Source organism: Callorhinus ursinus, unplaced genomic scaffold (assembly GCF_003265705.2).
Source record: "Callorhinus ursinus isolate GAN/ISIS: 27379988/994484 unplaced genomic scaffold, GSC_fseal_2.0 scaffold5, whole genome shotgun sequence".
Lineage (NCBI taxonomy): Eukaryota > Metazoa > Chordata > Mammalia > Carnivora > Otariidae > Callorhinus > Callorhinus ursinus.
Window position 1 is genome coordinate 48,098,161 of NW_027397067.1, and position 13,377 is coordinate 48,111,537.

Genomic DNA, 13,377 nt, shown 5'->3' on the forward strand with positions numbered 1-13,377 from the left:
TCTAAACCTAGAGACCCAAACCAACAGATGGTTGGGAATTAGAGGCAGGTGCTGCCCTAGCGTCAGAAATGTAAACAAATCGAAGCAAGTATAGCTTTATGTGCTACCACGTTACAATCTGAGTTCTGAGAAGGACTGCTTGGGAAGTTCTCACCTGGACAGCTCTTAACATTGTAGACAGTAGAGATGTGGTGTAAGCTTTCCAAAACTGTCCAACCCAACCACTGCCAGGTTATGTCCTTCTGAGTTCCAGCCGTACTATTGACTTTTCTAATAAAGTTACATTACTTTTTACTTCAAGCAATATTTTTGAAGCTATATTTCCCAAATATGATTAGAAAATAAGTATCAATGACCCTTGCAGCTCTGATGTCTTCAAAGAATATGGCCACAGCAGGTCAGCCCTCTCTCCCCCGCTCCATGACGTGATGCTTAAACACAATTCTCAGTAAGCTCTGGGGGAGGACACATGAAGCTCTAAGCTGACACCTGCTGATGGAGTGGGTTAGGGAGAGTCAAGGTCAAGGGGATCACATCCCATGAAAAATCTTCTTGAATACCACCAGCAGGAGTAGAAATTTGGGTGCACTCAGTGAAAAGATGATGGGATTTAAAGCCGTAACACCTGCCTCTTTTATTAGTTGCCTGGCCTTGGTCAAGTAACTTAGCTTGTCTGAGCCTCTGGTCCTTTATCAATAAAATTATTGGGACATAGCAATTCCTCATAAAATGAGTGGATCAATGAAGTGATTAGAATAACAAGTTTGCAAGATCACCTTAGAAACACTGAAGTATGTACAAATACTTACTATTTTACTGGGCATTAAATTTTCCTTGCGGAATTTGGACACTATCATTAACAATGAGAGACTATCAAGAACTTGACCTTGACCCTTGACCCTTCCTCAGGCAAACTGGAGGGTGCTCTTGTTTCCTATGGTGTGGCACTACGCTAACCTGGAGAAATGGAATGGACAGAGCAAACGTAGTTGTGAGAGCCAGCATAAAGTGCAGAAAGCCCAGATGCATGAGGCACCGAGAAAGGTCACATAAAACAAGGACAGCTGTTTTTCTTATTGCTGGATGACCATGCAGACCAGGGAACCCATTCACGTCTAACAACGCTGCTCTTCTAAGACTCACATCTCAGCCGTACCCACCTCTCCTACTCTTCACCCCGCCCTTTAAACAGCACTTGAGTTTCACTGAAGACTTCGCCTGGCTCTCAGGGTCCACCCCAGGAGCAAACTCGGGGCTCCCCGCTCTTTGATACACACCTGAACACCCTGGTTCTTTCCAATCACTTTTTGTATCCAGGAGCCGATTTTTGTTTTACCGAGGGTCCTTTTGGTTGCAAATCAGGGAATTTAAGCTATTTTAGGCCAAAAGTAGGCATTTATGACCTTGATAATGAAAAGTTGCCCAGAATAGGGATATGGTCAGGCCTTGGGGGGAGTGGAACTCGGATATTTTCTCGAGCTTTGTCATTAGAATAAAAGTGATTCCCTTCCTTTAGTTTCCTTTAGAAACAACATAGGCAAGGGCCTGGCCCCCCGCCTGGGTCCCATGCCTTTCCGTGGGCCCAGACAGATGGTGTGTGTACTAGTGTTGGCAGCCCTGCAAGAGCCACGTGGCGGGAGGGAGAGCAGCAATTTCCACAGATAAGTGGCTCCAATTCCCAGAAGGGCAGGCAAAACAGATCCTGTCCTTAGTCACTCTGAGCGCAATGACTCCACAGGACAGAAGTCATGCATGGACGTTTGTGTATTGCATTCTACCGCCAGCTTCTCAGGTTCTAGATTTAGGACTCCTCTAGTGGTCAAATTTTTCTGCTGAGAATCTCTTGTGGGGCCACAGTTCAAAAGAAAGAACAGATGATAAAAGCACCTTCTTGAGGAGTGAGGGTAGTAGCAGAAGACGGAGACAGTGTGGAAAAGAAATGGTGGAGAATGGAGACCAAGTTTACCAGGAAAATGTACTAGGGTTATCAGTGCAGAGGTAGGTGCTATAAACTGAATGCCTGGGTCCCGCCCAGATTCATGTTAAAATCTATCCCCAGTGTGATCATGTTTGGAGGTGAGGCCTGCAGGATGGGATTGGATCATGAATGGGATTAGTGCCCTTATAAGATTTTATTTATTTGAGAGTGAGTGAGCACGAGTAGTGGAGAGGGGCAGAGGGAGAAGAGGACTCCCCGCTGAGCAGGGAGCCTGACGACATGGGGCTCGATCCCACAACTGACTGAGCCACCCAGGAGCCCCGGGATTAGTGCCCTTACAAAAGAGACCTCAGGGGGTTCCCTCAACCTTCCTCCATGTGAGGACATAGTGGGTAGACAGCAGTCTATGAACCAGGAAGCAAGACTCACCGGACATTGAATCTGTCAGCACCAGGATCGTGGACTTCCCAGCCTCCAGAACTATGAGAAATAAATGCCTTGTTTCAGCCACCCAGGCTATGGTAGTTTTTAATAGCAGCCCCAGTGGACTAAGACAGTAGGTAACCATGGATTTATAGTAAACGGATCCAATTTGTCTTATATGCCTTTTTCTCTAGCAGCATTTGGTTGCTAAAGGGCAAATACGGAAAAACTGTCATGTTTGTAACAGGGTGGGGAAATTTCCTTGATTTTTCTATGAATGGTAGAAATGCAGATGAGGAACAGAGTTCAGAGTACTGGTAAAGAATGTTAGTACTAGTCAGATGATGGATTGCGCCATCTCAGCTGGATATAAAAAGACATGAAGAAAGTTTCATGGATTGGGTGAAGGTAGATGAGGGAGAGGACTGGGGGATCCTGCTTATGTCAAAGAACTGTGTGTGGGGGGGTAGAGCTGAACAAAGTAATACCAATATGTATTTATCTGTATACACAAATAGAAAATATACACATTCCTTGAGTAGGGTAGCCCCTGCACTTATAAACAAATACTCTTACTCAAAAAGGAGAAACACAAAATGATGTAGCTATGATATAGTTTATTTCAACACACTAAACCAAAAAAATAACAACTTATTTCTTTGGAAAAAAAAAAAACCCAAATTCTAAATAGGCAGGATTGGCTTGATTGACCATAATGTATTTTAGCAAAAAGACTTAGGTACACCACACCTAATAAAGCTCTCTATATACACAGTAGATACCAAATAACTTCGCTAAATTACCATACATTTGGAAATATCAAGACATATTTATAAGAGTCAAATGCATAAGTTAACAGTCTTGTGAACTTAGAAAGCCTGAATTGTTACATCGTTCTCTGTACAAACAGCCATTCTCTAACCTTCCATTTTCACCTATATTTTCCTTAACAGAATTAAGCCCCAAATTTGAAGGCTTAAATCCTTTCTTCCTAAGGCCCTAGGAATATCAAGTTTTCCTGCAAACTTGTAATTGTCTAAAAAGGAGATTACTTAAAGGGCGGGAAAAACAAAGATATACAGATTTCCCTTCTGTGCCACTCATACAGATTCCGCCGAGGAAGAGTTCCTGAGTTGGCTGCCAAATCACTCAATTTAGTTGAAAAACATAATACCTGATGATAGGACTAAGCTGGCTTTCACGTAGCCCATGAGCAGATTTCTCTATCACTGAAAATCAGTTAGTGACATTTAGCCTTTAGCTTAATCTGTACAAATGCAATCTGGGGATTCCATGACACTGTTAGCATATTTAAATGTAAATGCAAAATTCTGAGTATCAAATAATGTTGTTTTTTTTTTAATATGCAAACTGCTGTTTTCTCCATACAGTTGGCCCTTGAACAACATGGGTCTGACCTGCATGGGTCCACTTAAATGCAGATTTTTTTCAATAAATAGAAGACAGGACTGTAAATGTATTTTCTCTTCCTTATGACTTTAATAACATTTTCTTTAGCTTACTTTATTGTAAAATACAGTATATAATACATATAACACAAAATATGTGTTAGTCAACTGTGTTATTGGTAAGGCTTCTGGTCAACAGTAGGCTATTAGTAGCTAAGTTTTGGGGAAGTCAAAGGCTACATGTAGATTTTCATCTGCACAGGGGGGATGGTGTCCCTAACTCCGTGTTGTTCAAGGGTCAACTGTAATCATGTTTTTATGAATAAAAAATAAAATGGCAAAAGCAGCAGAAAAATTTGATGTTCCAAAATGAGACAACTAAGACAGGACTCGAGTAAGCTTGTATGTAAAAGTAATTGTTTATTATTGTATGTAACTGAACAACAAAGCAGTCTTGTCTGAAAGCACTGGGTCTGTCTTCCCAAATCTTTCCAAATCACGATTCTACATACTACAATGAAATATGTTTAATAGGTGCAATCTGTCATGAACTACAAGTTTTTATATTCCTAAATAATGAACTTAACTACTGTAACAATGATCTAAATACATGTGGCTGTTAAAAAAAAAGTTGTAAACATACTCTGAATTTTTTCTTTACCTGAAAGTTAAAAAGAGATTCCATAATTGCTTCACTCCTTAAGAGCTAAGAACCAAAATACTAAACATAATAAATAAATATGCAACCTGGAGGCCTGGAAAAGGATCTAGAACACCGAATGTAATAAACCAGTGTATTAAAAATCCAGTATTTCAGTAATAAAACTTCTTCATCTCAATACAGTTAGGTTTATTGCTACTATAAATAAGCTTCATATTAAGGCACCTGCCATTACCTATGAGAAAGATGTGAATTCAAAACAATGGGAATATGCACTGAAATCTTTTTTTCTTTCATTCTGATATCATTGCAGATATTGTCAATTTTAAACGTTCAGTTTTTGTATAGTAGTAGACACATCTTTGAACATACTACCTGAATATAGTTAAATAATTTATATAACACCTTGATTAAAGTACATGATACTTGAATGAGGAAAGACAAAATCACATCAAGATGGATGTAAAGGACTAAATACAAGAAAGATGATAATCTCTAAGAAAAATGAATTCTCCTGTAGGGACAGTGCTATGAGCAGATCTTGACCAAGTCATTTAACTTCTCTGAGCCTCACTCTCCCCCATCAGTAAAATGTCAATACTAGCAGCTCTTCAAACTCCAAAGGCTGTTGTGGGATCACCCGAGAGGACACAAAATATAAAAACAGCTGGCCAACTCTGCAGCACAGAACAAACTGAACAAATAAATGGCCTTGTCATAGGTGGAAATATATCAAGTTTCGGACCTTCTCCCTAACAAAGCTATGACATGCTCCTCTTGCACACACTCGAGAACTCCCAGTTTTATAAAGTCAATTAGATAATTGCCGAATGAATGGAGCAAACATTTATGCACAGTGAAAATCTCTAAATTCTAGGTTGCAGAATTTTATAAAAATGTGCTGTAAGTGGAGAACCACACTGTTTTTGGGGGGCTCAGGCTACCTCTTGACTCTTCCTAATGATAACGAGGGGTTCCCGGACTCTCCTCACCCAGTCTCCTCTGCAGAGACCTGTGTCTATGGGCTACTGTACTGGAGGCATAGTTCCATTATTTGGACTTACACCTTGTAACAGCATAAAAGAGTTTAAAGAGTATTGAAGAAGCACAGCCGAGGTAAGTCTCAGGTACATTACTCAGGCGGGCACAACTATGAAGGGTTCAGTAGCGCCCGCCAGGTCTCCTTAACTCAGTCCCCAACTCCTTCCTCTGAAGGCCATAGTTCTAGGCCAACTTTTTCCAACCTATGTTCTGAGGAATACCAGGTAGGTAAGATGTTAACAGGTGAAAAACAGATTCGTATAAAGTCAGTCTGGGACATGCAGGGGGGAATAAGCTTACGTACTGCAGAATTCTCTGTCTTCGATGTACTGAACTGTATGTTCTAAAGAGGAAGGGAGGATAAACATTTCCCAGATTCATCTGACCACAGAATCCCCTTCCCCTCCCCCCCCCCCACAAAATATCTATAGAGGGGCTAACAGCTCTTAGAATACTCTTTGGGAAATGGTATTCTAGCTAATTCACCTGGGCTTTAAACATTTCAGGGCTATGTCTGGCAATAGTGACTATTTTGATTTCCAAAGGAGGAGAATCATTTTACTTAACAAGGTCAACTACCAGGACAACTTCCTGAATTCCACTTCATAAGTATCCTGCCCAAAGCAACTAAGAATGAAATTTCCTTTACCACATGCTGAGGCCTTCAAAGAAGTTATTCTCAAGTTAATGAGAATTATAATCTTTTAAATGAAATCTTTATATTCTCCCTCAAACATTAAAAATACAAAGATTTAATCTAGATCTTAAGACCTAGAATCACAATTACTTGGAGGACAGGGGAGCATTTTATCACAACATCACCATAATTAACACTATTAGTAAGTAGTAATAGTAGTGGTGGTGTTAATATTGGCTAAGCATTTATTTTGTGGCTTAATCCTCATATCCACGTGATAAATTTAGGACCTACTATTACTTTCATTTTAAAGATACGCACACTGAGATTTAGAGAGATTAACTGACTTGCCAAGAATCACACAAGTAGTAAGGGTAGAATGTCGAACTCATATCTGCCCCTCACCTCATGGTCTTAACCGCTACATAATACCACCTTATATTTTAGTGACAAAACAAAAGCATTTAAGTCACACGCTGGTTGTTAAACAGGAAAATTAGAGTGTATTTATATAAATCCAACTTGAATGAAATTTGGTTTTAGATTTCCTCTTGAGCAAACTTCTATTCCCTAAAGGAGGTACTTCAAGTTTTTGTTTTTTTGTTTTTTTGTTTTTTTGTTTTTTTAAAGCAAAGAAAAATGGACTGCTATTTACCAGTGGTAGGTTTATATATGGGAAGGGTTTTAAAAATCTGCATCCAAGGTGAAGACATTATCTGTAGTTTCTGCCATGACTGCAAAACGTTGATACTCTGCAACTCGTTTCTCAAAGAAATTTGTTTTCCCTTCTAAAGAAATGTTCTCCATAAAATCAAAGGGATTTTCTGCCTGAAAAACCTAAAAAGAAAAGACATGTCATTAGACATTCTGAAGAAGCCTAATCACACCCACAAGACAACAGATAACTAACAAGCTCAGGTCTCCTAACACCTGTCTAGTCACCTATAGGATCCATTATTCCAGAAGGTCCTAGAGGCACTCAAGGCTGATAAATTGTAAGACAACTGAGATCACCCACTAACCTCCTTAAGAAACTATACTAGCATTTCTGGTATTTTAAGAAGAGAAAGAAAACATGTATTACTGCAGAAATGAAAAATTTAATACCAAACTAAAATGTTTTTGCAGCTTGAGAGATCCAGTACACCTATATATTACAGACCTTTACACAGGTGGGTATAACCATTAGGTAGTCACATATACATGATACTACAAAATACTGAATTACCAATAATGTACTGTGAACCTAAACATGTCTCCTTAGTTCATAACAGATAATTAACACATTGATGTTAAGGAATCATGATGAGAAAAGATAGAATAAATGCTACCCATAGATGTTTCCAAACAAAAAGTGGAATATAGGTTAGTTAACAAGAAGCTTTTTTACTACTTCTGAATTCAAGAAGCAGACTCGGTGATACAGCTTGATGAAAAACCATGAAACATTTCAGTGATCCATGAGGAACAATAAAATAGGATTTTTGAATTTAGGAGTATTCCAGCAGGGATTATGAACACCACAGATAAGAATATATTCAAATAACCCAATTAAAAATGGGCAAAGGGTCTGAATAGACAAATAGACATTTCTCTAAAGAAGGTATACAAACACCAAGAAACACATGAAAAGATGCTCAAAATCATTACTCATTAGCGAGATGCAAATCAAGACTGCAATGAGATACTACTGCACACCCACTAGGATGGCTATAATAAAAAAGACTGATCACAGGTGCTGGTGACGATGTGGAGAAACTGACACCCTCATACACTCCTGAATGTAAAATGGCGCCATTGCTTTGAAAAATAGTCTGGCAGTTCCTCTAATAATTAAAAAGAGTTACCCTATGACCCAGGAATTTCACTTGTAGTTATATATCCAAAAGAAATGAAAACATCTGTCCAGGGGCGCCTGGGTGGCTCAGTTGTTAAGCGTCTGCCTTCGGCTCAGGTCATGATCTCAGGGTCCTGGGATTGAGCCCCACATCGGGCTCCCTGCTCGGCGGGAAGCCTGCTTCTCCCTCTCCCACTCCCCCTGCTTGTGTTCCCTCTCTCGCTGTGTCTCTCTCTGTCAAATAAATAAAATCTTAAAAAAAAAAAAGAAAAAATCTGTCCACACAGAAAACTTATAAGTGAATGTTCATATTTGCATTATTCATAATAGCCATAAGAGCCAAAACTACTGAAATGTCCATCAACCGATAAATGGATAAATAAAATTTGGTATAGTCATACAATGCTATTTGGCTATAAAAAGGAATAAAGTACTGACACATGCCACAGCATGAACGAACCCTGAAAACATACTAAGGAAAGAAGCCAGCCACAAAAGACCATTTATTGTATGATTGCATTTATATGAAATGGGATATACAGAATAGGCAAATCTAAAGAGACAGAAATTAGATTAGTGGTGCCTAGGGCTGAGGCGGAGGAGCGGGAAAGAAAGGAAAGTGACTGATTGCTAATGGGTATAGAGTTTCTTTTTGTGGGGTGCTAAAAATATTCTAAAACAGACTGTTGTGATAGTTGTACAACTCTGTGAATTTACTAAAAACCATTGAACTGTACGTTTGTTAATAGGTAAATTGCATGCTCTGTGACTTATATCTTAATAAAAAGCTTAATTATCTTAATAAAATATATTATAAAAACTATATATATACACACACACACACATATATATATATAGGTTCAACAAAAGATCATATGCTGTGTGTGGTTGAGTCATAGAATTCAGTGACATTGCCTGTCGGAAATGATATGCTAAGACGGAGTGAAAATTTGAACTAGCACGATATCGTGAAAAAAGCACTGAACCAATAGTTACAGATTCACTGGACTTTAAAAGTGGGGGCCTTCCAAAAAACCTGATTTAAATCATCCATGACATGGACAAGGTAACTAGGACAGAGTTAAATTAAATGCACATATTTTTCACAAAATCTGTACGGATCCACAAAAGGCCCTGAATAGCTAAAGCAATCTTGAGAAAGAAAAACAAAGCTGGAGGTACCACAATCTCAGATTTCAACATATACTAGAAAGCTACAGTAATCAAAACAATATGGTACTGGCATAGAAAATAGACACTTTGATCAAAAGTACAGGAAAGGGAGCCAAGAAATAAACCCATGTTTATATGCTCAAGTAATCTGCGACAAAGGAGGGAGGAATATACAATGAGGAAAAGATAGTCTTTTCAATAAAGAGTGCTGGGAAAACTGGACAGCTGCATGCAAAAGAATGAAATTGAACTACTTTCCTTCACCAAACACAAAAATAAACTCAAAATGGATGAAAGATCTAAATGTGAGACCTGAAACTATAAAACTCCTTAAAAAAAAAAAGGGTAGGGGCGCCTGGGTGGTTCAGTCGGTTAAGTGTCTGCCTTCGGCTCAGGTCATGATCCCAGGGTCCTGGGATCGAGTCCCGCACCCAGCTCCCTGCTCCACTGGGAGTCCGCTTTTCCTTCTCCCTTGTCCCCCCACCCCCCACCCCGGCTCATGCTCTCTTGCTCTCATGCTCACTCTCTCTCAAATACATAAATACAATCTTTTTAAAAAAAAAATGACAAGGAATAACAAGCATTGGTGAGGATGTGGAGAAAGGGAACCCTCATGCACTGTAGCTGGAGAATGTAAACTGTTGTAGCCCACTGTGGAAAACCATATGGAGTTTCCTCAAAAGCTTGAAAACAGAAATACCATATGATCCAGTAATTCCACTACTGAGTATTTACCCAAAGAAAACAAAAACACAAATTTGAAAAGATATATGCACCCTATGTTTACTGCAGCATTATTTACAACAGCAGTAGATGTGTGAATCTATCCCAAGTGTCCATCAACAGAAGAATGGATAAAGAAGATATGTATGTACACACACACACACACACACACACACACACACACACACACACACACACTGAAATATTACTGAGCATAAAAAAGAATGAGATCCGGGCTCCTGGGAGGCTCAGTCGGTTAAGTGTCTACCTTTGACTCAGGTTATGATCCCAGGTCCTTGGATCGAGTCCACGTCAGGCTCCCTGCTCAGCGGGAAGCCTGCTTCTCCTGCTCCCTCTGCCCTTCCCCCCCTGACTTGTGCTCTCTCTCAAATAAGTAAAATCTTTAAAAAAATGAATGAGATCCTGCCATCTGTGACAAAATGGATGGACCTAGAGGGAATTATCATAAGTGGAATAAGTCAGAGAAATACCATATGATTTCATTTCTACGTGGAATCTAAAAAAAACCCAAAACATATGAACAAACAAAAAACCAGAAACAGACTCCTAAATACAGAGAATGAACTGGTGACAGCCGGGGAGGGGGAGGGGGAAGGATGGGTGAAATATGTGAAGGGAATTAAAAGTACAAACTTTCAGCTATAAAATAAGTCAGTCCGGAGATGAAAAGTACAGCACAGGGAATATAGCCAATAATATTGTAATAACATTGCATGGTGACAAGTGGTAACCACCCTTATCATGGGAAGCACTGGGTAATGTATAGAATTGTCAGTCAGTTGCACACCTGAAACTAATATCACACCGTATGTCAACTACATTTCACTAATACCAAAAAATAAATTTAGTGGCTTGTTTTTGACACACAGAAGTATCCCAAACTAAAAAAGAAGTTGAAAACATCATTAATATGGCTCCTACTTAGAATTCTGTATAAATGACAACCATTTGTTAATTGAATCTCTTATTTTGCCAAAAACTGTCATTATAAGAACAGTTCTTTTTCTGCATGGAGCGCTGGGTATTATGCACAACCAATGAATCATGGAACACTACATTAAAAACTAATGATGTAATGTATGGTGATTAACATAACAATAAAAAATTTAAAAAAAAGAAAAGAACAAATCTATGTACAAAAAAAAAAAGAACAGTTCTTTTTCTAGTTCCTTGATTTCAAAGTGTAGTTCATGTATTTTAAACTGTCTTGTTTTCTTAACATACACATTCAAGGCTTTAACTTTTCCTTTGAGGATCTATTTAGCTGCATTCTACAAGTTTTGATATACAGTAACTTTACCATCATTTAGTTCATATTTTCTATTTATATTTTCATTTTAATCTCATTTTAAAGGATATCTTCTCAATTGACAGAAGTTTTTGGCAATCTTTCATTGTTAATTTCTAATTTTACTGCATTAAAATCTAAAAGGTCTATATAATTTCTGCTTTTTGGAATTTATTGAGATATGTTGAAGGCCTGTGGAAAAATGACATTTCATACTATGTTTAGATTTTCTTCTGTAGGCGGGATGTTTTATAGATCTACAGTGATCAAGTTCCCAAAGGGAAAATTAGGCCCAGGAGCCCACAGTTTTCTAAAAGTCAGGAGAACATGGATGTAAGAGAGTAAGGATATGGTGGTCAGTTAAAGGACAGTGAGCTCACTGTAAGGCTCAAGTGAGCAAATTAATTTTCCTGTAACAAACATATTGGTATAACTTAAGAACAAACACAATTTTTATTTTTTTTTTATTTTTTAAAGGTTTTATTTATTCATTTGACAGAAACAGAGATAGCGAGAGCAGGAACACAAGCAGGAGTGGGAGAGGGAGAAGCAGGCTTCCCCCCGAAGAGGGAGCCCGATGTGGGACTCGATCCCAGGATCCTGGAATCATGACCTGAGCTCTAGGTCAGACGCTTAACGACTGAGCCACCCAGGAGCCCGAACAAACACAATTTTTAAAAATATACAGTTTATAAATTTAAGAGATCACACTAATGCAATTATAATCTTGATTTCTCCAATTATCAGTAAACACAGAATTTTATAACTAAAATAATAAAATATAGTTCATCTTACAAAAAGCTTTGTCCTACCTGACTCTTTCATGACGGTATTTCTGTGGTTACCAGAATATAAATGCATTACTGAGAAAGGTAATGATTTACTCCAGCATCATGGATTTCATAAGGCGTCTCATTAAATACAATTTAAACTTACATTTCCATGCTAAGAAGTTAAAACCTATAATTTCTAATTATCATCGTATTAGAGTACATAGTAAAGTTCTATGAATGTTCCAATTACGGTGAATACAACATGACCACTTAGTGTGAATTTACTGTATGTCTGATACTATTTGAAGTGCTTTAAGTATACCAACTCATCAACAATCCTTTGTGGTAAGTATTATTATTATCATCTCCCTCTTATGGATGAAGAAATGGGGATAAGAGGTTAAGCAACTTGCTTAAGATCATATAGCAAGAAGGTGGCAGAACCAGGACTGCAACCCAGGTAGACTGGCTGCAACCTCCATCTGTTATGTGAGAGGCATACCTCTTTATGAAATTCAGGTATATTATCTCTGATAAACAAAATAAAAAATAACTTAAAAGACAACTGAGTTCAAAGGGTCAAATTATGAGAGTTAATGTCTTCCTAGTAACTATTCATATTTAAAAGTTCAGGGGTGCCCAGGTTGCTCAGTCAGTTAAGCATCTTAGTTTTAGCTCAGGTTATGATCTCAGGGTCATGAGATGGAGCCTGTATGGGGCTCTGCGCTCAGTTTGGAGTCTGCTTAAGATTCTTTCCCTCTCCTTCTGCCTCTCCCCACCAAGCTCTCTCTCTCTCTCTCAAATAAATAAATAAATATTTAAAAAAAATAAAAAAATACAAATATTAATTTCTCATAGACTAATCTTACTAAACAAATAAAAGATAAACAGGCCTTAAAAGAAATACTAATATGGAGTACCTGGATGGCTCAGTCAGTTAAGAGGCAGACTCCTGATTTCAACTCAGGTCATGATCTCAGGGTCCTGGGATTGAGCCCCATGGCGGCCTCCACACTCAGCAGGGAGTCTGCTTGAGGATGTTCTCTCTCTCCCTCTTTCTCTGCCCTTCCCCCCACTCGAGCTCTCTCTCTCTCTCTCTCTAAAATAAATAAATCCTTTAAAAAATATTAACATAAAAATTACAACATAGACCCATGGGGATTTATGAGGGTAAACATATATATATGCATAATAAACCCAATTTATTTAAAGATAATCCTATTAAATACCTATAATTATTACAAGTAATTTATTGAGCTTATTAATTCTAAGATTTATCAGCCTCCTACTTCTGTTATGAACTCCAAGTTTCAAAGGATTTCATAAGACCAATCTGATCATGCAATTAGTTTGGCTATCACAGACATTTTAAAAGGCTATCACAGACATTTTAAAAGTAAACTGGTATGTAACAAATGTTTTCAATGAAATACAGTATTTTAGTGGCCTTAC

The 13,377-nt window shown here is 38.3% G+C and overlaps 1 protein-coding gene across 4 annotated transcripts in view; it reads right to left on the minus strand.

The window, feature by feature from the left end:
• Positions 1–4,171: 4,171 nt before the first annotated feature.
• RRM2B (ribonucleotide reductase regulatory TP53 inducible subunit M2B) overlaps positions 4,172–13,377 on the minus strand; it is a 36,524-nt gene continuing 27,318 nt past the window's right edge. For all 4 annotated transcript variants that reach the window (XM_025870935.2, XM_025870933.2, XM_025870937.2 and 1 more), the window contains one exon: positions 4,172–6,947. In XM_025870935.2, coding sequence (XP_025726720.1) covers positions 6,795–6,947 — 153 coding nt within the window. In that variant the 3' untranslated portion in view covers positions 4,172–6,794. The remainder of the gene's footprint in view (positions 6,948–13,377) is intronic.